At 38.0% G+C, this 26,485-nt stretch overlaps 3 protein-coding genes across 10 annotated transcripts; 1 reads left to right on the forward strand and 2 right to left on the reverse strand.

Annotated features, from left to right (window-relative positions):
* The first annotated feature begins 1,377 nt into the window (after nt 1-1,377).
* On the forward strand, nt 1,378-11,425 carry LOC119898334 (myelin-associated glycoprotein-like). Of its 6 annotated transcripts, none has more exons than XR_005443524.1 (7): nt 1,378-1,466; nt 1,744-1,785; nt 1,869-2,252; nt 2,362-2,685; nt 9,639-9,689; nt 10,119-10,191; nt 10,713-11,425. XR_005443524.1 is itself a non-coding variant. In XM_038712547.1 (5 exons), the coding sequence occupies exons 2-4, from the start codon at nt 1,746-1,748 to the stop codon at nt 2,637-2,639; spliced, it is 702 nt and encodes a 233-aa protein (XP_038568475.1). In that variant the 5' UTR covers nt 1,383-1,466; nt 1,744-1,745; the 3' UTR covers nt 2,640-2,685; nt 10,713-11,425. The 6 variants fall into 6 exon arrangements, 2 of the variants coding, with proteins under 2 accessions (XP_038568475.1, XP_038568474.1); XR_005443525.1 differs by having other exon boundaries at nt 9,639-9,685; XR_005443522.1 differs by lacking the exon at nt 10,713-11,425 and having other exon boundaries at nt 1,383-1,466; nt 10,119-10,321.
* On the reverse strand, nt 4,238-10,233 carry LOC119898315 (myelin-associated glycoprotein-like). 3 transcript variants are annotated; one of them, XM_038712519.1, is made up of 9 exons: nt 10,098-10,233; nt 8,696-8,765; nt 8,127-8,492; nt 7,079-7,366; nt 5,811-6,062; nt 5,452-5,709; nt 5,270-5,360; nt 4,871-4,960; nt 4,238-4,739 (listed from the first exon to the last, which is right to left on the reverse strand). In XM_038712519.1, the coding sequence occupies exons 2-9, from the start codon at nt 8,742-8,744 to the stop codon at nt 4,553-4,555; spliced, it is 1,581 nt and encodes a 526-aa protein (XP_038568447.1). In that variant the 5' UTR covers nt 8,745-8,765; nt 10,098-10,233; the 3' UTR covers nt 4,238-4,552. The 3 variants fall into 3 exon arrangements, with proteins under 3 accessions (XP_038568447.1, XP_038568448.1, XP_038568445.1); XM_038712520.1 differs by lacking the exon at nt 10,098-10,233 and having other exon boundaries at nt 4,238-4,588; nt 4,667-4,739; nt 8,696-9,632; XM_038712517.1 differs by lacking the exon at nt 10,098-10,233 and having other exon boundaries at nt 8,696-9,632.
* Nucleotides 11,426-23,404: 11,979 nt separating the features above from the next.
* LOC119898285 lies at nt 23,405-25,559 on the reverse strand. Its single transcript, XM_038712472.1, has 4 exons — nt 25,351-25,559; nt 24,898-25,191; nt 24,422-24,767; nt 23,405-23,539 (listed from the first exon to the last, which is right to left on the reverse strand). The coding sequence occupies exons 1-4, from the start codon at nt 25,398-25,400 to the stop codon at nt 23,405-23,407; spliced, it is 825 nt and encodes a 274-aa protein (XP_038568400.1). The 5' UTR covers nt 25,401-25,559.
* Nucleotides 25,560-26,485: the final 926 nt, after the last annotated feature.

A 26,485-nucleotide genomic window follows, 5' to 3' on the forward strand; every position in this document is an offset into this window, starting at 1 on the left:
GTCCAGCCCACATCCAGGTTGAGCCCTGCACATAAAGATAGTGGTGTACTACATCCCTATATACTGCAGATAAGTCATATATTCAAATTCCAACCAAAATATAGACACAAAAGACTAGTGCCACCAGTGGAAAGAGTTCCTGATAACGTCCTTAAGGCCCATTCAGATGAGAGGCAATGTGCCAGCGATTGCTGCTGGGATCAGTGCTAAAGTTAAATTATTTAGAACTTTGACTGTGGTGTGCGTTGCTCAACACAGCAACAAATTTCCCAGTGGTGTGGCAAACTCCAATGAAAACAATGGGTTTCATAGTGCAGCAGCACTGCTGTTGTAGTCTGTTTGAAAGGGCCTTTATGCATGTAAACTGAAATAAATTTGAAATTGAAATGACAAGCAGTATATATGTAGTTAAGTTGTTTTAACTTGAAACTGTGAGTTAGAATTATGCAGAAATGTATGTCAGACTAGTTAAGAGAAGTTTTTTTGCACTGAAAAAGTTTAATAATTATTTGTTTTAATTCAAAGTATGAAGTTAAAACAACAAAAAGTTCAATCAACAAAAAAAACCTGGACACATCTAGAACATTAGTTATGTCAACTTCATGATCTTGGATTTGTGAATTGAAACAAAGGCGATCTTTAAATTGAGTTAACTTTAAGCAAGTTAACTTGCATTTCTGTTAAACTAATGTGAAATGTGTTGTTTGCATCCTTGTCTCCTAGAAATTATGTTTACATGCACCTAAATCTTACCAACTGATCTTAGTACATTTTTCTTTTTTAAGTATACAAAATTTAAACTTGTTAGAGTTGCAACCAAAATACCAGTAATCAAAGTACAAGAACAGCTATTAATTAAAATATTAACTATGCTAAATATTTCTTCTTGGTGATGTTTTATGATCTCATTTGACTGAGCATAAAATGGCTTTTTAAAAATAAGGCAATGTCATTGTAGTATCTCCCTTAAAAACAGTGATTAAAAGCTACATTTGAATGTGGTAATGTCAATAATAATTACATAAATATTACATAATCTTGTAACTCATCTATAATCTCTAAAAGGTTTTCTCCCTCGCAGACTCTGTTAGCCCTCATTGGTACACTTGATGGCCTTTTGTTGAGAATAAAAAAAATCATGTCTTAACCACGCTATTCTCTTTTGATGTCTTGAGTATTACTGGAACTCAGTGTTCTGTGTTTAAGTATTCTTTGTAACAGAAGTGATAAGTCAAACAGAGGACATACAATGAGAATGTTATCACATGTTTCAACAGCATCTGACTCCTTGGCTTCTGTTGTAGCTGTATGAACAACAACAGCACACACAATGAGCTCAACACTTTGTAAAACATTTGGTAACAAAAGCCAGACTATAAATATGACATCCAAAGACTGAAATGCACAAATCTTACAAGCACTGTGAAGTGAAGGGGTATTCATTCAGCCATTAAACGGACTCAGAGGTAAGTAAATTATTGGTATGTGTGTAAAAATAATAATAATAATAATAATAATAATAATCTTTATTTGTAGAGCACTTTTCAAAAACAAGTTACAAAGTGCTTTAACAAGTGTAAAGACAATAATACCCAAGAGAGAATAATACAAAAACAATACAAGATAAAAGCATGAAAACATTGAAAAGACTAAAATACAGATAAATAAATACAATAACAGCAACACAGTTTGACATGTGTGTTATTGCCTTTTTATTTACTTCTTATTTCTCTTCCTTGTCAGTGATGAAGCTGAAGTTGCGGCTTTCCTTGCTGTTGTTACATGGTGAGTCTTACATTGCTGTTGCATTAACTAATTAACCATAATTTTACACTTAAAGATAAATCACTGTTCTTTCTTGATTTCAGTGATCCATTATATCCAGTCCTCCAGTCCTCCCGGACAATGGACAGCAAAAATACCTGCAAAGATTCCGGCCCTGCAGGGCTCCTGTGTGGTTATTCCCTGCACCTACACTTACCCCAGGCGCACCTCAAAGAAGATCCTGAACAGTTGGAGGGGATTCTGGAAGAAAGGAAATAAGATCATCTCCACCAATCTCCCCAAATGGAAACTGCCTGGGGAGTACAAAAAACGAACCCAGTTTTTGGGAAAACTCAGAGCACGCAACTGCACCATGCTGCTGGATGGTGTGAGGACGACAGATGTCGGCCCTTTCTACTTCAGGATTGAAATGCCGCAATACAAAAGCTTCTCCTACATAAACAACTCAGTGACCATAGATGTCATAAGTGAGTATTGTATAGATTATTTTAATATTTCTAAATCAATACACTAACCATTTTTGTTAATTATATTTTGTTCATTGTATTATGTTGGTATCATATTTAAACTCTGCAGGTAACCCAGTGCCTCCAACTCTGTCTGTGGAGATGAACGATAAAGTAACTGCCTCCTGCTTTGTGCACCACTCTTGCCCATATATTCCTCCTAAATTCTCCTGGAGCCACTCTGGAATTGTCATGCTACGTTCAAAGAGGCTGACTAACTGGAAGTGGAAAATCGTGTCAACCCTGACCTTTAACCTTCTATTCGTTGACCTCAACACGCCTTTAAACTGCACAGTGCACTACAGAGGGGGGAAGAAGGCAGAGAGCTCCACCATTCTCACAATATGATGCGAGCCCAGTGCAGGCACTGAATATCATTTTTCACTCTGAATGGGTAAGTCAAAGAGTGTCAAATCTGTAGTTGAATGTCTTACAGTTGCTTATTTGTTGATAGCTGAATGAGAAATATTACCCTACCCGACAAATCTACCAAATCAGTCAGTTCAGACATGCTGAACATTTCCCTGCACAGTGTAATGTGATTTGAAAGACCCGAAATTTCTCTTTAATCATTGATTGATTGTTCATGATTGCTTAAAAAATTACAGTTTTTGTGTCTATGGTAATGTATGATAAATGTAGCAAATTAAGATTTAAGCTAAAGGGGCATCATTAATGGTGAAGTAAAATGCTGCTTATTATGTAATTTTTAATTAATTTGGTTAATTATAAAGAATGTGCTGGCTGTGGCTCTATACTTCTACTTTCTACTTTTTTGTAAACAGATTAAATACAGAAGCCTTCTTTAGTTATCAGAATCAGAAATCAGAATCAGAAATACTTTATTGATCCCCGAGGGGAAATTCTTTTGTCACAGTTGCACTTGTCAAAGGTAGATAGATAAAGAGTATATAATATAATAGTATAAATATAAAAAATCCAGGACCCCCTGGATGGAAACAGGGGTCACTAGTGCCTTGGCTCTCCTTAGATCCACAACCAGCTCTTTTGTCTTTGTCACATTGAGCTGCAGATGGTTCAGTTCACACCATGTGACAAAGTCCCCCACCCCAGCTCTGTACTCAGCCTCGTCACCCTTACTTATACATCCAACCACAGCAGAGTCATCAGAAAACTTCTGAAGATGGCAGGACTCTGTGTGGTAGTTGAAGTCTGTGGTGTAGATGGTGAAGAGGAAGGGAGGGAGAACAGTTCCCTGCGGGGCAAAGGTGTTGCTGACCACACAGTGTTGCAGTCGCACATACTGTGGTCTGCCAGTCAGGTAGTCAACAATCCAGGACATGAGGGGGGCAGCTTCTTTTTACTTTCAGTTTATTTGATACATGTAACTAAAACTACATACAACAGTCCTACAATGAATCCTTCTGCATGACAGTTATAATGTTGTCTTTGTCTAAACTACACAGACAGCTTTGTTGCTAGTTTGCAAGTTAAGCCTCAAGATTCCTGAACATAACACACTTAGGCTGACACAAAAGTTGTGCAGATGTTCGGGCAGTGTCACTTTCATGACACACATGGGGTTTTCCACATTGATGAGCACACACAGAATATTTTCACTTTCATTGTTATAGTTGATTAATGAGTGAATACAACTTGTGATGGGGCATGAACTTGTAAGGGTTGCTGTCATGTGTCCATACACACAGATACATTTACAGTACAAGCTTTCTTACACAACGGTTTTGTGAGACAAGTAATATTATGTTCAATGCATCTGTGTTGTGCTACTGTGACAGAGACAGCAACCCTGTTGGTTTTACAGCAGTGCACAGAAAAGTTTGTCAGTAATTTATTTGGTACTCAGCAGGAAATAGGTATTTCTAAACTTCAACAGCTATGTTCTTATCTGTTGCTCTGATAATGCAATCATGCCTGCAAAAGAGGAACTTCAAAAAGTACACTTTTGTGAATGTTGTGCAGCATGTTTTGTTATTTACTTTAATAAATGTTTTTTTATCAACACATATCAGACAAGCAGTCAGGAAAAATTCTGGAGAAACAATAACTGCAAACACAAATGCATTGTATATAGTTATTTTTGTTTTGTTGTTACTTTTTTAAAAAAAACATACGTGAATTACAGGATACAGAAAAATAATACTATATAGATTTATATATTTATATAGTATATATAGTATATATTTATTTTTACAATTTTCGTGATCCACATCAGTTAGACAACACACATAAGGACTGTAGCTGTTCTTCCACTGAATCCAACGCTGTTCTTGTTCATGTTACACATTGGCGTATATTGCGTCATCCTCGTCAGTCTGTATAGGAAACAAGACTAACTCATTCGGTTCTTTCATGCATGGAAATAATGAGTGAATAAGGACAACTTGACATACCTCCATGTTGCCATATACATGATCATTAGCATAAACCTCAGGGCAATACGCGTCATCATAGTTCTTCTCTTTTCTGAGAATGCAGGAAACAAACTTTCTTTAAACCAAATTTACCACATAAACCCACTCAAGACAGATGAACTTCTTTGTGTCATGTTACATCATGAGGAAAATTTTATTGAAACTGAAGTGAATAACTAAAACCTTGTTGTTGCAGCATACTTCAGATCCACATCTTTGTCTGCCTTTATGTTGCTCATGTGAGGTGTTGGTGCATCTCCAGATCTCCCCCTACTGGCAGAATACTGGTTTTTAATATGTGGCCATGAAAAAAAAACTATTGGCACATTTCACAACCACTGAAATCCAATAATAACAACTGCAAAACGGAGCACAGGCTATGATGCCCACTCTATAGTAATACCTTTTTGCATGGCTTAAATATTTCTTTGTGGTGTCTGTTTACCACTGTATTAAAAATACTTCAAATGTCTTCCAACATTAAGATTATATTCAGATTGCTATAGAACACAAAATTAAAAGAGAAACATAATTTTGTTTACTTGCTTTCAATCACAGCAAACATTTTCTACATCAACTTACCTTTTTTTAACAACTACACACACAGCTATTAAAAGTATCACCACAACCGCGCCTGCTCCAGCAGCGATGATAACAATAGTCTGCATATTACCTGTCCAAACAGAAATCATATAGGGTAATTTTTCTGTTTCTCGATATACATTTCATGCTAACAGGCTACAGGGGGGGAAAAAACAACTTACTGTCAACAGGTAAAGAGAGCGAGAGGTTTGCATTGCCCTGCGTGTTGTTTGCCAGACAGAAGACAAACTCAAAAGATCCCAACTTTGCCTGCAGAGTCCCGATGGTAACAGAGTCATGTTTCTCTACCTTGGTGATTGGCAGGACTCTGTCAGAAAGCACAAACTGAACCATGCTGGGAGGCCTAGACTCCACAGTGCACACGCACTTTACCATATCTGCCTCTGAGGAGCAGGAAGATGTCTTAAAGTCAGGGGCATCTGTAAGGACAAGAATTGTATGAGTTGGGTATATATATATTGCATATATTTAAGATAAAACTCTCTCCTTTATCGTTAGAATTCTTTGATTGTTTACTTACATAACACATTGATCAGCACAGAGCTTGATTTGCCTTGTCCTAATGCATTGCTGGCAGTACAGTACAGGGCCCCTGTGTTTCTTGAAACATTTTGCAGCGTGTAGATATCTCCTTCATACACCCGGTCAGCAGTTTCATTATACCACACATAACTGTCGACAGGTGGGTGAGCATCACTGGAGCATTTAAGCCTCACATCTTCTCCCTCCTTTGCATCTGACTTATACTCAACCTTCACATTCTTAGGGGTGTCTGCATGGAAAAATACAATTAATCATTCATTATACCATGGTGGTCTTTACAGACATAAAAAGACAAAGCTGAGCTGACATCACTGCACATAAGTGTCTACAGACATGCTAGCTGCTCTGTGAGGCATGCACAGTGGTGCTTTGAGCTATTAAATGCTACATTGCAACATGCTCTTATTGACAGTGCTGATGTTTAGCAGTTATAATGCTTAGCCTACCATGTTCACCATCTTAGTTTGGAGTGTTAGCATGCTAACATTAACTTATTTAGTACTAAACAGTAATAACAACCAAGGTTGATTGGAATACCATTAGGTTTGCAGTTATTTGGTCATAAACCAAAGTATTGGATGTACCGGATAATGGCGCTAAGGCAAAAGTGAGTTTCACACAAAGCCACAAATTTTAACGTTATGGTGGCGCTGGAATAAAAGTCAGTAGGCTCTATCTTCTGGGGAGCATGTATCTGTACAAAATTTCATGGCAACCCATCCAATAGTTGTTAAGGTATTTCAGTCTGGACCAAAGTGGTGGACAGACAGACTGAGAGGCTGACATTGCCATCCATTGATGCAGGTCGCTGGCGCATAGTTAAAAAAGCAATAGAAAACTGCCAAAATAATGTTATGATGCCATTAACTAGGTTTTTGGGAGCACATAGGAGATAAACTAAAACAGACAGAATTTGCTATCCATCATGCAGCCAGCTCATCCAATAAAATGACAGTGAGAGATGGCATAATGCTCTTTTCCCAGTGCAGATGAATAAATGATGGCTGTGATCCTCTGACCATGGCTGAACTTGATTTAAGTTGCTTTGAAAGTTGTTGTATTTGAATGTATGTGTGTTGGTAAAACAGCTTCCACAATGGGGAAAGAAAATCCTATATCCAGTATGTGACATATCATTGCGCTAACATGTCTGCCTATCTTTCTTCTTTTTGGTATTAATAAGTATGACTTACTACAGTGTTTGAAGCATCAGCTTTTGTTAATGCCACTGCCATGTAGACTTACATTTTACTTTGAGGAACTTGGATTTGTTCTGTTTCTGGCCACCCTTGTATGTTACGGTGCATTGTAAAGACTTATTGTCATCAGCGCTGGTAGCTCGAAAGGTCAAATTAGATGTTGTTTTCCACTGGCCATCTTCAAGCTGAAGAAGTTGGACCTGTTCCTCTCCAGGGTGACTCCAGGTAAATTCAGGAGAGGCGGGGCAGGAGTGAGACACAAAGCAGGATGCAGACACATTTTGATGCTCCACTACCTCCTCTTCCATAGAGAAAGTAATTGGATTTGGTTCACCTGCAACAACAAGAAAGGTCTTGATAGGCGTTAGCATAGATCATACGGCTAGTGTATTGCAAGTAAGTTGTGTCTCTTGAAACTTTGTATTCTGTATTCCCTTCATTTTGAGAATTTTGGAAGCATTTTAGCTGACAAAAAATGACTATCTTGAAAATCCCAAACCAAGATATAATTACTTAAGGATGCAACACTGAATCCGACTAGTAAAACATGTCACAAAGAAATGTGGGGTGTATATAAGGAAAGATGTTCCTTGTTTCTTTCAGGTGGTAGGCCTATTGATATCATGTGCTGCTCATTTTGGCAAGCCAGCTTTACTTTGTTGTTGTTGTTTGACTGAACTGCTGTTTCAATTTCAAACATCTGTCTAGAGAAATGAAACCGTTACGATCGAGGCTATTTAAAGTGACGGGAGGGCAACCAGCTACAATAGCACAAATAATGAACCGGGAATCTGGTAGTTGTTGACAACACTTGAAACCTAAATGAGGTTTGAAGTTATAGCTATAAATTCAACTTTCAAAGATAAAACAACTGAAAAAAAACATAGAGGTAAACGGTGCTGCATAGTTAAATTGGCTGTTTGTAAAAACACAATATAGCAAGTAGAAAAAATAAGTCAATAATATAATGAAAGGAACCAATTTATAATTTTCCTGAATCCGTGTTCATTAAATGCTGATCAGCACAAATGACTGGTGTCAGGACTTATAATGCAGGCATTAACTGTCTGGTGAAAGTTGCTAATATTACTTACTCATTGTAATGGAGACTGTGTGCTCTTTCCAAGAATATTTATCATAGCCTTCTATTTCAATCCTGAAATGAAAAGGCCCTTGTTGAAGGTCACTTTGTTGAAGGGGATCAATCTTCAGTGAACAGTTCTTCTGTCGGACGTCTCCCACCAGATTTATCCTATTCCGATACTGCTGCATTATTTTAGACACATCAGTGTGACAGATGAGGTGATTTGATGCGTCGGTCCACATCCCAGTGAATGCACTGACAGTCTTCCCTGGATCTGGGTAGTTAAATGAGCAGGGAATCACCACACAAGATCCAAGGAGACCTTTAACAGAGGATGGTACCTTAATGGTCCAAGATGAGGTTTCAGTTTGAATAACTGTAATCAAATGCAGAGGAAAATGTGATGAAATAAAATAGACAAAGCAGAGGCGGACTGATAATCTTCTTTTAGAGAATAAATTATAAATTCACCAGAAAATTTAACAGCAACAAAAATACAAAAAGCTGACTGTTTAAATGTTCTTCTTGCGAGCAGTAAAATGGTATAGTTGGATGTACAGTGTAGAGAATGTAACATACCTTTGAAGGACAGAAACACAAAAACCAGAAGCCATTTTAAAGACTCCATTTCATCCACTCGGGGTCAGACCTGCAAATAATGTGACAAATATTTCCAAGCTTAGGCAGTGCATCTGTCATTTCCCTCTGGTGAGAGATGTCTAGTTTCCATTCCACTTTTAATACACTACACATCCACCGTGTTACACACAAAATCTGACTTTTGTCCCATCATGCATGTTGGGGAAGTCTATTGTATTAATCATCATAAATCATAATTTTTTATTCCTATTTTCTAAACCATGTCCAAACTACTCTCACATAAACTGTATATTTTTCAATTTTTACTCTCATGAACCAATCCCATGAAAAAGTATCTACTCAAATGTTATAATTGTTTTGCTTTTAATTTCAACCCAGTTCTGCATCTGAGATCACTGCCCTGGGCTTTATCACGATCTGTACCATCTCTCACTTCCTTCTTTGGCTATTCAGGGATTCAATTTATTTTAGTGATCGTGACTTCTCCATTTTTATTACTTTAAGGCATGTTTCATGAATTTCATGAAACCAAGACTCAACAACCCCAGTAAAACACATTAAATGGGGAACTAAAAACCTCACTCTGGTCTTTTAATTGTTAACTCATATTAATTAATTGATAATCAGATAACATAAAGCATTATAGCCCCATTGACTTGTTGTAAGTACTTTAAACACTGTTAATGGGCCATCTATTAGCGCGAGCCCACTCTACGGAGTTCAATGAGAAAAGTTACTTTAATAAAGGAAGCACTGATGATTGAAACACTGATGATGTAAAATGGCTGGATTATGCACTCGATAGTGGCAATATCACTTTTTAAAATTAGAATATTTTGGTGTTACTATAATACTAATCTGTCATAGTTGATTATTTGCACAAGCTGAATGTGAATTTGTTTGTTCTTTCAACTGAACAAAGGCAACAGGAAAAAGCAGAGACCATCTGTCAGAGAAGACCACAAACCTGTAGGTAAAAGGAAATATTTTTTGCTCTAAAATAAAGAGGCCAAAACAGAATTAGGTGGAAGGCTGAATGTATTTGCCCAACAAGACTGCTTACATCTTAGTTACAAACTGTATTTTCTGCGTCACTGACAACAATGTGCTAGGATGTAATACAATTATTTACAATCCATGTAAAACAAAGATGAAACATTTTCCTGAACAGCAAGTGCTGATTGAAAGCAATGACATGCAAGCTCATTGAAAAGTCCATAGAAGTTGCAAATGATCCCTCGTTAGGATTTACTTTGGTCATGTAATAATGCAAATACAGTTATCACAACCAATTCTTATTTGAGAAGTTCAGTTACTGAGGAAATTAAATTTTTTAAGATATTAAAATCATTCTTTACCAGGAAAACTGCATTAACTGTACCTTGCAATGTGTGATTCACAGAAGAAGAAGAGATGTGAAGACAGGAATTCCTTCATTCGGTTGATGCCTACAGCTGCTGAGGTCATGTGATGAGGTGTGAACTCAGCTCATATCATTGATATCTGAACATTATTTCTCAAATGGAAAATATAAAAGACATTTTTATATGTTTGAGTAGCTCACACCAATGCATAAAAATAGTAAATAAAAATAAAATAAAAACAGTTTCACTTTTGTTTCCATTTCACAAAAAAAGGACATAAGTATTTCCTTGTAAACAGACCCCTTCCTTCCTGTTCATTTGTTCACACCCCTGTGGTGAGAGAAAGTTGTTTTAGCAGAGACCTTCTACAACCTCTCATGTTGCTGTCACAGGGGCTGTTTGCAGTTACCTCTTTAAACACAACTGAGAGGATCTTATGCTGAGTATGTTGTGTAGATTTAATCCACAGTGAATTCAGTCATTCATCGAGACTGATCTCCAACAAAAGCGGGGTTCATCATTTCGCCTCTGTTTGGATAAAAACTGTCACTGTCTTGGGCAGATAGGGCAACGTAATGGACGCTGCGAATGAGGTGGACCTTTTTCACAGAAAAACTCTGCTTTCCTTTCAGTCTCCAGAGACCCTCTTCATGTTGTGTCAAGAAGTCCTCCAGTTTGACTGTGTCCTCTTTTTGGCGCCCCCAGGACAGTTTCCTGGGAGTAGGAGTATTGAAGCCAGCGGATGCCGAGTTACCCATGACAGGAAATGTGCTTGAATTGGAGTTTTGGGATATGCGATGAGCAAATCTGTGAATCAAAAAATTAAATGCACCAAATGAATGTCTGTTTGTAATTACACATTAACTTTACACATAAACTGCAGAATGCACACACGTAGTTTCTTACCTGGTTACAGGTCACAGTGATGTCCCTCTAATGCTGCTGGTTCATCTGCTGAAGTTCAAAGTTGCACATTAAATGAAAAGTGGTCATCTCCTCTTTTTTAAAGAGTCCTGCAGGGTAGACTCAAGGCCTGACCTTGTCTCTCATCAAAGAAACACTTGATTGGATCTCTCTGGATGAGATTAAACAGGAACAGTATAAGATCCATTGATCAACTACCGCTGATCAATGGATCAATCAGTTTATATTAATCAGTCAGTTAATCAATCGCTGGGAACTTCCTTCAATCACAAACACACAATAAAACTATTTATAGATGTTATCATGTTAAAAGTTGTAATTGTAAACGTAGGTATTCATCATCTGTGTTTCAGTTTGATTAATTTTGTTTCAGGTTTCATCTCTGTGATGTACTAAGTATAAAGAATACATTTTGTACAAATTTTGTGTCCACGTCACCCAAATCAAACAACAGAAGTGAAATTAGCAATTTCCAAAATGATGGCAAACAAAACAAAACAAAACAATGCATCTGTTTACCTAATATTTTAGCCATTCTTTATTTTTCAACCAACAGCTGTCACTGTCACTTTATAGAACAAATTTACACTTAACATTTAACTACTGTAGTTCTGCTTTCTATTATGATACAAAATAAACTGATGGCAGGAGCTACAGTAGGTGGGTGAAAAATAACACTCTCTGGAGGTATACTGTTAAAAAGTGAAATATTAATCCCATTAATTAGTGGATTTTGATGAGAATAAATCCCCACCTTTCAAAAAAAAAAGGAATAAAAATACATATTCACTACATGTTTCCCCATCCTTGAGTGACTTCAGCCACTCTTAATCAGTCTTAAAGCGCCACCATCTGGCTGACATCACTGAATGATACTGAGAGTGCTCTAGATTTTGCTCCAGCTAAAGGTAGTCAAAAAATCTCAGACTGTTACACTTTCATGCAACTTACGTATAGCCCTCACTAAAAAGTATACAAAATGAAGAAGATTAGAACATTATCCCCTCTGTGGAGAACAAACGCATTGCCAATTCGGCAATAATGACACAATCAAATCAGACTGAGCACAAATAAAAGTTGAATGTACAAAGAAAAATGTTTACATTACTGATACATCTGTTCAGACAACAGAAAGTGATGGGTGTAAGTTAATTTATTTATTATTATGTTTTTTTTTATTATGTAAAACTTCTCTCCATATTATGATTAAAATCCTTTTTTAACTTTATTATCATCACACAAGACAGCAAACAGTGTCACTACTGGCTATAATTATCACCTGAGAAAACCAAACCCACTGCCTCTAATATCACATGCCAGTGGAAGTTGAATAAAGAATAGGAGTTTAACAAATAAAAAGGTTATTTTCTCCACATCAACGTGTGTGTTGACAAAACAAGTGATCATGAAGGAATGATAATTAACAACAGACAGCAATGGACAGCAGACCTCTTCTGGTTTCCTTTATCTGAAAAAACAGGAAAATATACATTTGATCCAAGTAATTTTATTACATTTGACTTTTAAAGTTGCAAAGACATGGCATGGGACAACAGTGTTGCTCTGTGTCTACTTCAATTGTGTGTGAACACGCTTCTTTTGGATTTCCTCTGCCTCCCCTGTGGCCAAAAATGTATTACTGCTGCTTTAAATTATGCATATTTACTCAAATGCATGCTTGAGTTAATTGAATAATGTTGGTGGATTTTTCCATATTTCTGGGAGATTCTTTTTTTCCACTTCTCATCTTCTAACTTCAAGCTCCTGATTAGAATAAAGAAAAAAGAGAACAGAAAATTTCATTTTGTCATTTTATATATAAATATAAGCACAGATCGTATCAGCAACAGCAGTGAAGTGACATGTCTATCACTGCTGTTGCTGATACGATCTGTGCTTATATTTATATATAAAATGACAAAATGAAATTTGTCATATAAATACCTGGACACAGGAAGAAGGGGTGTTGAAACCCCCTCAGCACCCCTTCTTCCTGTGTCCATGACTCTACACAATGAGTGAAATAAGTAGGCCTAGTTTATTTTAAAAGTGAGTTAATTATATAATTTTTGCATGTCATTCAGGGCCTTTTGGAAGGTAGAGACATAGCTAAAGCTAAAGCACTGCTGTCTGGACTACCTTGCTTTGCTTGCTACCACTGTGAGCTGGGCCCAGAGAGCAAAGCTTGTACATTATAGAAAATTGATTGTTGTGAAACTGTGACACAGATAAATGCCACTAAATTACAAAATAAAAAAGTAGTATAATTAAGTAATTACAGCTTCCTGACAGCTTTTTGCTGTCAGAAATGAATCATGGAATCATGACAAATTGCATTTTTGTTGTGGCATCCTTGGCACTTAGTGAAAATGAGGGGAAAAAATCTGTCCTCGTCACAACACTTTCAACAAAATGATGCTGTAGTTGTATGTTTAAAGCACACACAAACACACACACACATAAACATATATATAAATTATAAATAAGGCAAAGATATCTAGCTACTTACTGTATAGTAGTACACCTTCACACAGTCCACATTCAAAAATCATTGACAAAATCTGGATTATATGTGTAACTTGTGTAACTTGTGTAACTCGCGTAACCTAAACAACAAGCAACATTGTGCCATGATGTTTTTACATACCTATAATTCACAAACATCACATCACACAATAAACTGAAGAATACAATTTTTTGGAATATAATGATTCCCTGGCTCAATAAACCCTTTCAGAGGCTAGAATGTTTGTCAATATGGACAAAAGTCTCTGAGGAATGTTTCCAACACCTTGTTGAAAGTTTGCCACGAAGAGTTACAGCAGCTCTGAAGGCAAAGGGAGGTTCAACCCAGTATTAAGAAGGTGCTGAGTGGCTGATGTATATATTTATTGCATAATGTAAGTCTGCAGATGTGGACTTGTGTTTAGGTAGAACTTGTAAACAATACTCCATATTAAATGGCACATCAACAACAACTTTATTCAAGGGGGTCCAACTTCAGACCTCCACTGGCAGGCCACTTCCACTGCAGACCTCCTCTGTCAGGCCACCTCAACTGTCAGGCCGGTCAGGACAGGAAATACAAGCAAAAAATACAAAATAAAAGCATGCAATTTGACAGGAAACGTATTCACAAATTATGATTTTAAATCATGTAGACACTTATAGGGGAAGGGATTTTGTCATTGATTCAGATTTAATTATTTAGTCAACATTATAACAGGAAACTAGCAGGCTAATTCCTTAAATATAGCATATTGATTTGAGCTGTCTAGGCCTACTTAGCACTTCACATGCCAGTGTAGCAACAAAGCCCACTGTATATCGCTTCAATCATTCAACTAGTAACAGTATCTTTTTTTACAGGCACTATTTATTTATTCTGTCAAAATAGGATGTTAACTCCGTCCATACAGCTAACCACATCCAGTCACAAAAAAACACCGTCGTTGATTAAGAGTGTAACTTAGCCTCTCTTCCAGTCTACTGCTATCAGCTGAATTTAATAGGAAAAAATGACAACTGTGGGAACTGAACTACAATTTGAGTGTTGTGGGTGTATAACGAATGTTACCAACAGAGATTAGTAAATAAATAAATATGGTAATAGAAGCCTGGACAGACAGAGACTTCATTGATCATTATGTGGTCAACACTTTCTCTCACACACAGCAGCCCACTACTTGCCCCAGATGCGTGTGATACTGCAACAAAGTTTAAGTTTCAAAAGCCTGAAATAAACCAAACAAAGACTACTGCTCAAGGAGAGACCGCAAATCTGCCCTCATCAATCAATCATGTCGTAATGACATTCATGTGGTGCGCAGCATAGTTCATTTGGAAAAGGTGTTTATTTTAGCCTTATGATCTTATTAATGGATATAACAATTTCAGTTAAAATACATATGTAGTGCAGAGTTTGAAAAGTTACAACAAAGCTGATATTTCTTACCAAAAGTATTTCAGTGTCCTCTGTCTTCTAAAAATGTATCCTGCTGAATTGCATCAGAATGCTGATCAAACCATTGTTTGTATCCTCTTTGTAATGTGAAAAAAACTGACACCTCTTTATTTAGTGCCAGAAGGACTCTTTTGTTTTAACTGTTTCATTGACACGATAGGGTGTCAACCATTTTGTAGACAAGTTCTCTATGATTAGTTTCTGGGCAGAGACTGTTTATTCCTGTAGATTGAAGGAGGGTTTCACGTCTGGGATCGGCGCTCTTTTGTCTGACCAAAAGTTATGAATACATTAATGGTACACCCTTCCTAATTGGGTGACGAAGAAACCAACCAATCGACCAGTGAATATGGAGGCGCCCACATACCTGGAGGATATAAAAAACTCATTTTGTGAGAATGGAATGGCTGAAAGCTGTAAATCTCAAAGGAGGACCAACTTTTCAGTCCACTGCAGTGTTTGTGTTTGTTCTCTAATAACATCTCTTTATTCAATTTTTTGTAATTAAATCTTTTTGTTAATTTTGATTTGGACCCAGCCTTTCCTTTCTCAAAATCTGAAACGCAACAGTCGCCAGGTGAACCAGGGGTGTAGATATAAATAGTGTTATGTGGGTTATAATGTTATGTAGTTGCTGGTGGGATTACTGCAGCGATTTCTGTCCTTTGTATTTAATGGCACTGTCACTTTAAGGCCCAATCCCAATGTCCCCCCTAAACCCTAAAGGCCCATTTATACTCCTGCGTTGGGTCTACGTGCGTACCTACGCCGTAGGCTACGCATGTAGCCATGCATTTATACTTGTGCGTAGGTGTGTCCGTCATTCTGCAAATTAAACCCCCAAACGCTAGTCGGCAGCAGCGCTACAGCGTCCACTGTGTTGACTTTTGCTGGCCGAGCAGGCTAACGTAAATGGGGGTAAAATTGTATACGTGCGGCTGGTGTAGCCTTTTCAAATGTTACCGACCAAATGGATCACATTCTGATAGCAAAACGAGTCATTCGCTCGGGTTGTGATGGTCAAATATATTGATTCACTGTGTTACAGCCGCCGTTTTGGCCACTTTACAAATGTTACTTCAAAGTGCGGGGTACTTCCGGTCCGCTCGGAGGCATTGCGAGGCTTCTATGGAAAGAAAACTTTCAACAATGTTAACATCAGCGTAGGTGTTGATGCTTGTTTGTTTACTGTTTTCTCTAATAACGCGGATTTGCCGTGATATTTCTCTCGCTTCCAGGCTTCCCCCGGTAACCCATACCACTATGAACTGTGGGCAATTCCCTCAGCCAAAGCCTATGCCCACGGACTTCCCGGGAACCCACACGCCAGACTTTGAGGCGTGTCCCACTGTCAAATCGTCAAGTGTCTAGAGTGGTGTTATCTAATCTAGATAGTCTAGATTTTGATGTTGTTCAGATTTTGGCTGTTTTACAGCTTTGATTGTTGAGAATTTAGGTCTAGAGTTCCAGTTTAGAAGTAAGTGGTCTACCAGAGTGAGTGTAAACTAGTTTATGGCAGCTGTTTACATATTGTGGTATGGTTAAGGGGTACTATGAAGTCACATAGTTGAGATCAGATGCACTAAGCAAAGGAAGAGTAAGAAAGTTATTCCTGTGTTTTGTATAACCACCAACTGCCTTAAACCCTCGACTTTACATGATTAACACTATACTCACTTGAGTCCAGTCGGGGAATAAAAACCCATAAAAATTATTGTGTGTTTGGCCTCATCATTCCTGGCCTGGCCACACATATCTGATTAAAAATAATGGTTGTAGGTATATGAATTACTGAACCCATCAGAAGCATGATTTTACTGCTCAATAAGAGCTCAGACCCTCCTTATGGAGCGTAACTAGAACCCTGCTGGACTATATGGACTACAGCTTGTGGACTAAAATCTGTAGAAATGATCACACATGCAATACAACATGTAGCCTATAGGCTACCTGTATCGATAACTTTGTAAATATCCACTTTTTAAAAATGAATGGAGACACAAAAGTTAGTAGCATACTGTAATAATATCTCTACTTTATTCAATGTCTACACACAGATTCCACACTTACACACAGCAGTGACTGATTTGCATTATCCAAATATTTTTTTTAAAAGTCTGAATGCATGGGTCTCAGCATGTTCCATCAAAATATCAAAAAAATCTACCACGCAAATTAGAATATGCCAACAGTGGCTGTGGTGAGGAGTAGTTTCTTTCTGTGGATAACTGTTTATATAACCTTGTGAGTTAAATCTCTCCCTGTTCCAAAACAGCTGATTCAAACTATCAACTTGTTGTGAATCCTGAAGCTGCTTTAATCAGCTGTGTTGAGCAGAGAGAGATTAAATCATGCAGGACAGAGGGTTACTTTCTCCAGGGGAGGGTTGGGAAACACTGTTGTAGTAACTCTACATAAACTTCAATTCAACTAAGATGAATTCATACAACCAGCAAAGTCTTTGCACAATGTTTAAGTGTGAAAAAGCTACACCAAACAGTCTACACGATTTAGATCTTTATTTTATCTTCTTTTGGACAAATAACTAACCGGAGCGTCATAGTAAACAAATTAAGACAATTGCAGACATATGCCCTTGCTAAATGCTTCACATAAAAACGTTTATTAAAGCGGAACACACATAGTCTATGAGCGCTTACGTTATCCAAAGGAAATAAAGCTAATCCTACTACTTCAGGAGCTATAACTCTAGCTACAGTTGGCATAGCGGCTATGTTACCTACGTAGAATGGCAAATAACCTAACTTAAGCACGCATAACATTCTGTAATTTGTGTGATTTAGATGTACAATATTGACAGCGGTAGCTATTTTGATGGCGAACATATACCAAGAGCAATGCATTCAGACTTTACTCAATGTTTTTGAAAATGCTAACCAGTCACCTATGTGTGGAGTAGCAAAACGACCGAGAATGCATCACGTGGGGGACGTAAAAAAAAAAAGTTTATTTATGGTTATTTCCTGTCCTGACCAGCCTGACAGTGGAGGTCTGCATTTGGACCCCTCTCACTTTCTTAGATGGACCACAGACAAGAAGCTTGCATCTCTCCAGTCTAAACATACCTAGTTGGACTTGAAGGTAACCACTGAATCCATTTGGCAGGGTTTTTCCTGGCTCAGAATGGGCCTTTGGGGGGTGACTTCCCGCGACAGTAAGCATGACGAGTACGCGTTCAGTAAAGGCAATGACTTACCTAATGACCGAAATCTATGCATTTCCTTGTTATTTCTGCCCATTTGATAAACTATAGTTTACCATTAGTAGCCTAATATTAATTCCAGTTGGACAAAACACCAGTTTCTGTGGGTTGTTTTCAGTTACTAAATTATTGTGCAAGAAAATGCTCTACATGGCGGTCAGTCTGTCATTTGTTTATGCAAATTAACTTGTCAAAAATAAAAACTGTGCATGCAGAACGACGAGTTAAAAATTTCTAAAGTTTGCTGTAGTGCCTCAACCTTTTTTTAATGTTCCGTAACTAACACACGGCTACATGAAAGGCTCCCGATCCCCCTGCGGAGATTAGCAGGCAGGCGAGAACGGGAACAGGTGAGCGTCACGTAGTGCTCAGAGAACCTGATTTAGAGAGGGCAGAGGAGTATGGCGGGTGGATAGTGCCACGGATAACCTACCAAAGGAGACCGTCGTGTGACAGCTACGTGTGTGGATAGGCTACTCCGTCGCCAGTGAACAACGTCGTTGATAAGCCCGTCACCGTCAGGCTTGTTTTTTTCCCCTCAAACTTGTTCTTCTCTTTTCTTTTTTTTATTGGCGGTTGGCAAACTAGCCGAGAGGTGCATTAGCGCCACCAACTGGACTGGAGTGTGGAGCCAGAGATTATTTTCAATACAAGGAGTACAAGCCTACATGCTCCAGCCTTTTTGTCATTAAAAGTGTTGCTGTAAAATAAAATTTTACACAGAAATTTAAAAGGAGGGTAATCTAATGGATATAATATTTATCAAAGATATTAATCAACTTAACACTATCCACTATCCACCCGCCATAGGTGGATAGTGTCAGAGCGAGGATTACCAGGAGAAGGAGAAGGAGCAGTCTACCCTGCCGTCGCCGCCAGACCGTGTGGATTTTTGAATGGGAGTGATTGGGACTGCAGACGGGAGACCGGCGGCGACTTGGCGGCGAGTGCATGGAATCAACGTCTTCCGGCGGCGACGTCACAGCGGCGTATGTTCGAATTTCTGTATAAATATACGCCTACTAAATACATCTGAACTAGGTACGTCGCCTTACAACCGTGTGATACACACGTCGTCACTAAGTACGTCGCCACCAGTACACCATTGTCAGTGTAACTCCTATTTTAACTTTACTGAGTAAATTCAAGTCATGCTTTGTACAGCCTGTGTGAAATGCTTTTATTCTTGTGGTGACTGGGAACTCTGGAGTAGCCTACAGTTCATAGCCTGTGTTGTGCTTTATTGTTTGGATTCACAGTCCTATAAAATTCCACTGAAGAAGATGATGCTTTCACTTCCCCACAATGTGAAAATGGTTGTATTAGGCCTACAGTTACTTATAAAATTAATCATTGAAGTATTAGAGCTGTTTCATGCTTATTCAGTTTATATTATTATTTGTTATAGGCATTTGCCTTTGGTTATTTTATTGGCAATGTATTTTAAATGTATATTTCTGCATAATGGTTTGGATTATTTTGATCATGCTAATGCGTTACTAATCAATGTAATCCTAAAGGAGTTATAAGATACTATGTTGCCTTATGTCTGCATTTTTTTTTTTTTTAGCAATTTCATTGTTGTTGAAGTAACAAAACACCAAATTAAAAATCTTAAGACCCTCAGTGAAGTTCTTCATTTTCCATCGGGATGCTACACTAAGAGAAACCAGCATACTATTATACAATGATTCAAACGTAATTTCCCACTCTGCATAGCTTATTGTTAATGCTCATATAAATATAAAGCTCCCATGATTCTATACCAAGAACATCATTTAATGTTCAACTGTAGACAAATGTAAATTTTAGTTATCTGTTACAGTTAGGCCGACTGGTAAAATATGTAATTAAATCACAATTTCTTATGAAAATGTTTAAGATGCCATCTGAATATTTTCTTTAAAAAGCTTGGCTATATGTTGAATAATATTCATTTTTTGCTTTGCGTGTATTTCATGTGCACATTGTCTTCCTTTGCCATTTCCAGCCACAGTTGTTTAGTAAAGTTTGTTGCTGTTCTGATGCTTTTGATTGGTTCTTATGTTTGAAACTGTTTAAAAACAAAACATTTATGGCAGCATCAAATATGAGGAAAACATTGATTGTAGCTTGGTGTTGGTCTATATTTTATTTTTATTATAAATTATAAATAATTATAATATTTATAATATTTTTTTATTATAAATGACAGTTGGGTACACAAAGTAAATGATAAAAGCAAAATTTGAATCTACAGAATAGACCCAAAAGTAAACATCATGCCAGTTAAAAAAATTAAAGATGGGAGGCTAGAACTTCAAGTTGTCCCTGATATCTATAATACAACAATATAGCATAATTTCATGGCCTATAGGCAACTCAATTAAATTACAAATATTACCAGTTATATTTTTGAAGTTAGAGCTATAGTCTATTAATGAATAAATGTAAAAACACACTCAATGTAATATTTAATTAAGTAAACCCCACAATTGAGTTTTTCAAGTTTCTGCTGTAAACTTCTCAGCTGACATAACTTACAAAATGAAGTTGATTAATATCTTTGATAAATATTATATCCATTAGATTACCCTCCTTTTAAATTTCTGTGTAAAATTTTATTTTACAGCAACACTTTTAATGACAAAAAGGCTGGAGCATGTAGGCTTGTACTCCTTGTATTGAAAATAATCTCTGGCTCCACACTCCAGTCCAGTTGGTGGTGCTAATGCACCTCTCGGCTAGTTTGCCAACCGCCAATAAAAAAAAAGAAAAGAGAAGAACAAGTTTGAGGGGAAAAAAACAAGCCTGACGGCGACGGGCTTATCAACGACGTTGTTCACTGGCGATGGAGTAGCCTATCCACACACGTAGCTGTCACACGAAGGTCTCCTTTGGTAGGTTATCCGTGGCACTATCCACCCGCCATATCCACCCGCCATAGTGGCACAATCCACCCGCCATACTCAAGCGCCGTAGCGCGTCCCTGAAGTGGCTCTCTATGGCAAGCCATTAGTGCCAAAAAACGTCACTCTTGTAGCATGTTTTGCTAAAAAAACGCCGTTTTATTTTGGCACGCCGTAAAAAGCGGTGTTTAGTTAACAAAACGCCGCTTTAAACGCCGTTTTGTTACAAATGGCGTAAAAACAACAAATCATTTTGTAAAATGATAATGAGCTCCGCCCTGTGGATTTTACAGCCACTAAATTTGAACTGTTGTCACCCAATCAGTACAGAAGAAGAACAGACCACACTAATTCAGCACTGATCTACTTTACTGTGATCGTAGCCACCCAAAGGCAGAAAGTAACCACAGACAAGCATGAAAAACTCAACACAAAAGTCCCAGACTGATCAAGTAAATTGACTACATTTACTAAAAAATATTTAGCTACTCTAGGTTATAGCTTGTAACATCTATTGATTGATGATTTTAGATCAAATTTGACATAATTAATTTGCATTTTATTTATCATCACTGTCAGATTAAAGTATCTCCTAAAATAGAACATACAAACACAAAGAAAGTAAGAAATCACCATAAGTGGAACAACTATCTTTACATGGTCATCAGTAAACAGTTTAAGCCTCATTTGTCTTTTTATGAGCCCTTCAGTCGGTGTAGTATTGATAGCGAGCCTACCCTTGTTTCTACAAAGCTTTGTTTTACCATGTCATCCTAAATCCAGGCCAAAGGCAACCTGACACAAACGTGTGTTTCAGTCGGTTCAGGGAAAACACAGCTTGTCATTTATTCCCTAGCTTTTATTTATTTATCCAAAGCAATCCTTCCGGACTCCTGCGAATATTTATGTTACCCCAAAACACTACACTATACAAGTTGCTACAAAAACTTATCTTATTCCATATTTATATTTCCACATTTATTTATGTTGACTGTATGTTTGTCTACATGTAGCACCTTATCACCACAGCAAATTCCTCGTATGGGTTAAACACTACTTGACAATAAAGCTCCTTCTGATCCTGAAAAGGCATCTGCAGGCTATTAAGATACTTGGTTTTAAAAAAACGCTGCATTGCTTTCCTCCGAAATGGACATATTTGAGAAAGGTTACCTGAAGTCTTTGTGAAAGCATACCTTCTGATGATACCTAAGCTAAATAATAAGATGCATGTTTTGAAATCATGTTAATCATCAATAAGCTATCTTTACATTGTGAATAATGTTGGCTGATAATGACAAAATGAAATCGGTTTAATCAGTAAAGGTTGAAATTTATTTTACTGTGTAAACCACACAACATTCAAAATTATTATTATGAACAACCAGGATAAAGAATCTGTCAGACTATTTGTGAGAGACAATTGATTGGAGTCTTGACTACCAGGGACGTGCACAGGGGGGTTGCTCTGGTTGCCCGGGCAACTGCCCGTTTGCCTTTCCTGACTCAAGTTGCCCTTCCGACTCGCCCTTCCGAGAAAAAAAAATAAAATAAAAAAATAATCGCGATCGCAAAGCCTCATTCACTTCCATTCGGGCACCGAAAGTGAAAGTCAGTAGGGGAAGGGCAAACTCTGTTTAAGTGGCTGCACTGCTGCAGCGCTGCCTGCACGTCAGTCGATTCTGTTCCCTACCGGAATTCCTGTTTCCTTCCTTTATGCAATCATACTACAACAAATCATGCGTAGTTTTGCCCAGTTACCATACATGATACGTACCAACAGAAGTGAATACGAGCTAGAAGCGCAACTGAATGTACGGGAAGCCAAAAGGTTAAAAAGGATTGTATTTTTTTCCGAAATCTAAGCGTTTTTTTATTTATTTTATTAGAAGCGAGTTTTCCCCATCTGTCAATTCAATCTAGATTATTTATTTTCAAATAAAAAAAAAAAGGAAAAAAAAATAAAAATAATAATGATTAAAAAAACAATAAATAATAATATAAGGAACTCTTTTTCTCATATGTATTTTGGTGACATTTATATTGTTAATACATTTTGGATACTGTGTTTAGTGCCTTTTTTCAGGTCAGAGCAACTGCCCTTCAAAATTCCTGTGCACGTCCCTGTTGACTACTACTAGATATTTGACTTAATACTTTGAACAATTAGGAATTATGTTAAAACCATTAAAACCAGTAAAGGTATTTAAAAAATAATGCAAAAATATAATTACACTCATTTTAATGAACAACTGTAACCAATATAGCCTAAGTACATCAGTGTGTGTGTGTGCGTCTGCGTGAGGCTCCAGCTGGTGACGGGCATCACTCGTGGTCCAGTCCATCGTAGGGTGAGTGGAAGTTCTTGGGCAAAACCTTCAGTTCTTGGGGCTGTTTGAACTTCAGCTCTTTAACTGGCTGGCTGGATGCACACAGTGGGGCTGCTGTGGTGATACTCTTCTTTTAAGAGATGGGGACAGATAGGCTTCCCAGTCATCTGAGTGGTGCCATCCACGTATCTAGTGGATGGAAGAATTTAAAAGGGAAAATAGGGACAGAATTTTAATAGATTACAAAGTACGTCTTTCACAGTGGTGGAAAAAGTAGTCAAAAGTACAAAAGCCCTACATGGGCATCCCTGCCTCCAACCCAATACATTTCTTTTTCACTACTGCCTTTTTGGGGATTCCTGAGCAAGTTCAATGACTCACATGAAAGAAAGTTCAGTTAAGATCAAATATGAACACCTTCATCTGTGAAGTCCCTGTGATCCCAACGCTGAATCCAAAAAGGATACAAGATCACGGATAATCTGTATGCCATGATTTCCTCTGGGGCCACTGAGTGGGTCGAACCGTGCTTGCACTTCCTCCATTACAGGACCTTCCAACATGTACTGGATGTCAGGCACAGTAATCCGTCTTTCTGGCCAGTCTAGCAGCAACTCCAGCTCTTCTGTCCTAGGAATTCCAGCAGCAGCTTCTTGACCACCACCAGCAGCAGCAGCAGCTTCTTGACCACCACCAGCAGCAGCAGCAGCTTCTTGACCACCACCAGCAGCAGCAGCTTCTTGACCACCACCAGCAGCAGCAGCTTCTTGACCACCACCAGCAGCAGCAGCTTCTTGACCACCACCACCAGCAGCTCTGGCCACAAAGATGTCCTGCATGGCAGTTGATGGTCGGCCCTGTTGCTCAAGGCAGCCTCTAACAAAAATCTGTAGTGGGCTCATGTGTCTCTCTGTTCTCAAACCATGGTTATTCCATTGATTTGTAAAGTCGTTTAAATCCCGGTTGATCCTTGGCAGATAGACATAATGGAGAGCCCAGAGGTCCCTCTCACGGTCAACATTAATGATGCCCTCGCTCTCCAGATGGTGGAATAACTCATAATAGACATTCGCAGTCCACGCCAGAGATCACCCCAGAGCCTCTCAATTCTCTGATTGTGGGTACTCCGGCCTCGGAGAGCACTGCTACGGTCAAAGCCTCTGTAGATGTTCATCATCAGCCAGACTGCGATGTTCTCACCTCCTCTGTCCGTCCTGACCCTGGAGGGTATGCCATAGTGGATCACAGCACTGATGAAGCTGTCCAACACAGTGCTGCTGCGGTTGTTGTTGGAGGCACGCAGGAAGACCACAAGGCGACTAAACCCATCTATAGCCCCATGAATAACTATCCGCCACCTAAAACCAGATAAGAAAAATATTATTAAGGTGGCTATTGATATAGCAAAAATGGCAAACACATTCAGCTGATGTAACATTCCTTTTCTTTGTCAAAATAAATGCTGAATAAATCTGTTGCTGTAGTTACCTTATCAGCTTGTGGTTTCCATCAATGTGCCACAATGAGTTTGGACCTGCCACCTGATAAGACCGTCGCTCTGGTCTCTGCAGAACTGCTTGAAGCGCAGCAGCTCCAGGATTTAATTGAATCATGCTTGCTCGCACTCTCCTTCTCTGCACACGGAGTCCACTTGCATGCAGCGATGCCCTCACAGCCTCAGGACCAACTAGGTCATTGCCAGCCACAATGTCTTGCACATGTTCATCTAGGGCAGAATCGGTCAAGTCTGCATACAATGAAGCGCGAGTGCAGTGTAACTGTCTAAAAGGTAGAGAAATGTAATCCAGCACAATCATAAGTTACTCTTAATGTCCATCATGACCAAACAATATGCACACACATTACATATAAAAGTGTGTGTTTTTACGGGTCAAATCTTACGTGACTATATCACATCACATGGAAATCCTAGTCTCTTACCTCAAACGTCGTCTAACTGTACGCACAGACACATGCAGAATATCTGCCATCTGGGGTGCAGTGAAGCCACATGACCTTAAGAATGACAGCTGTTCCCGAGTGACACAGTAATGTGGTCGACCTCTACCTCCACTCAAAACCAGCGGTGCCTGGTAGCCAAAACTACCTGAAATGACATCAGAATCAGATTTATTGGCCAAGTATGTTAACACACATAATTTTCTTCCGGCCATTACTGACTCAAGCACTACAGACATTATACAGAAGGTGTACATAGTATATACAGAAAATATACAACATATAATCAATACAGTTGTGTTTCTAGTAGTGTAAACCATAATGTGGATTGCAAACAAATTGTGACTTGTGAGTATTTGTACAATTCAGTATTTGACATGAATACATGAACAGCTATCTGACGAAACATCAGTAGCTATGGCACGTGCTTAAATTTAAGACACGGACTGTGGGGTAGTGCCATGCTTGCAAATATCTGTGCATTTATATTAAGGTCTTAAGCTTCGAGTCTGGTCCTTTTTAATAAAACACACTTAAAAATAAATTTAAAAGTGCGGTGAAAAAGTATTTGCCCCCTTCTTGATTTCTTCCTTTTTTGCATATTTGTCACATTTACAGTAAATATTTGGATCATCCAAACAATGTAATATTTGGTGTAAACTGTAAAAAAAATTGTTGTGTTCCGGAGCCTACAACAGGAATATTGTTATGTTATATTAATGAATACTTGGACGCAGAAACTATCAAATCTTGTCACCCAAAAACCTGCGCCTCAAATTTGCTTAACTTCACAATAAATACAATTTTTAAAATGGTATAATATAGTTCAATTACTTTTAGAAATATTTTTATTAAATTACCTTTCTGAGGTATTTCTATAACTTTTGCATAACCTTAATAGGAGAAAGAAACTTTCCATTTCTATAACAAGGCATTATAGGCTATAGCCAAAATAATAACAAGTTGAGGCCACCTAACATCAACTTATACAGCACAGAATATTGATGAAACCTCAACATCAAAAGCGCAGTATGTAAAATAAACTTTTACTGCAAAGTTGCCACACATACTCGATATTGCAAATATTTCCACAAGGATAGATTCTTTGGAAGTTTAA

This window comes from Micropterus salmoides, unplaced genomic scaffold, assembly GCF_014851395.1.
Source record: "Micropterus salmoides isolate LMB-PRFRI ecotype aquatic unplaced genomic scaffold, ASM1485139v1 Ms_hic_scaffold_11, whole genome shotgun sequence".
NCBI classification, from domain to species: domain Eukaryota; kingdom Metazoa; phylum Chordata; class Actinopteri; order Centrarchiformes; family Centrarchidae; genus Micropterus; species Micropterus salmoides.

Excerpts from the sequence above, each read along its gene's own strand:
- LOC119898334 (XM_038712547.1), top strand. The coding sequence starts at position 1,746 with ATGAAGCTGAAGTTGCGGCTTTCCTTGCTGTTGTTACATG. Across the intron at positions 1,786-1,868 it reads TTCCTTGCTGTTGTTACATG|TGATCCATTATATCCAGTCC; the intron begins GTGAGTCTTACA and ends TCTTGATTTCAG. Across the intron at positions 2,253-2,361 it reads AGTGACCATAGATGTCATAA|GTAACCCAGTGCCTCCAACT; the intron begins GTGAGTATTGTA and ends TAAACTCTGCAG.
- LOC119898315 (XM_038712519.1), bottom strand. The coding sequence starts at position 8,744 with ATGGAGTCTTTAAAATGGCTTCTGGTTTTTGTGTTTCTGTCCTTCAAA. Across the intron at positions 6,063-7,078 it reads CAAGTTCCTCAAAGTAAAAT|ACACCCCTAAGAATGTGAAG; the intron begins GTAAGTCTACAT and ends TTTTCCATGCAG. Across the intron at positions 5,710-5,810 it reads TGTGCTGATCAATGTGTTAT|ATGCCCCTGACTTTAAGACA; the intron begins GTAAGTAAACAA and ends TTGTCCTTACAG.
- LOC119898285 (XM_038712472.1), bottom strand. The coding sequence starts at position 25,400 with ATGGCAGATATTCTGCATGTGTCTGTGCGTACAGTTAGACGACGTTTG. Across the intron at positions 24,768-24,897 it reads GGAAACCACAAGCTGATAAG|GTGGCGGATAGTTATTCATG; the intron begins GTAACTACAGCA and ends ATCTGGTTTTAG. Across the intron at positions 23,540-24,421 it reads GGGCATCATTAATGTTGACC|AAGAGTATCACCACAGCAGC; the intron begins GTGAGAGGGACC and ends ATCTCTTAAAAG.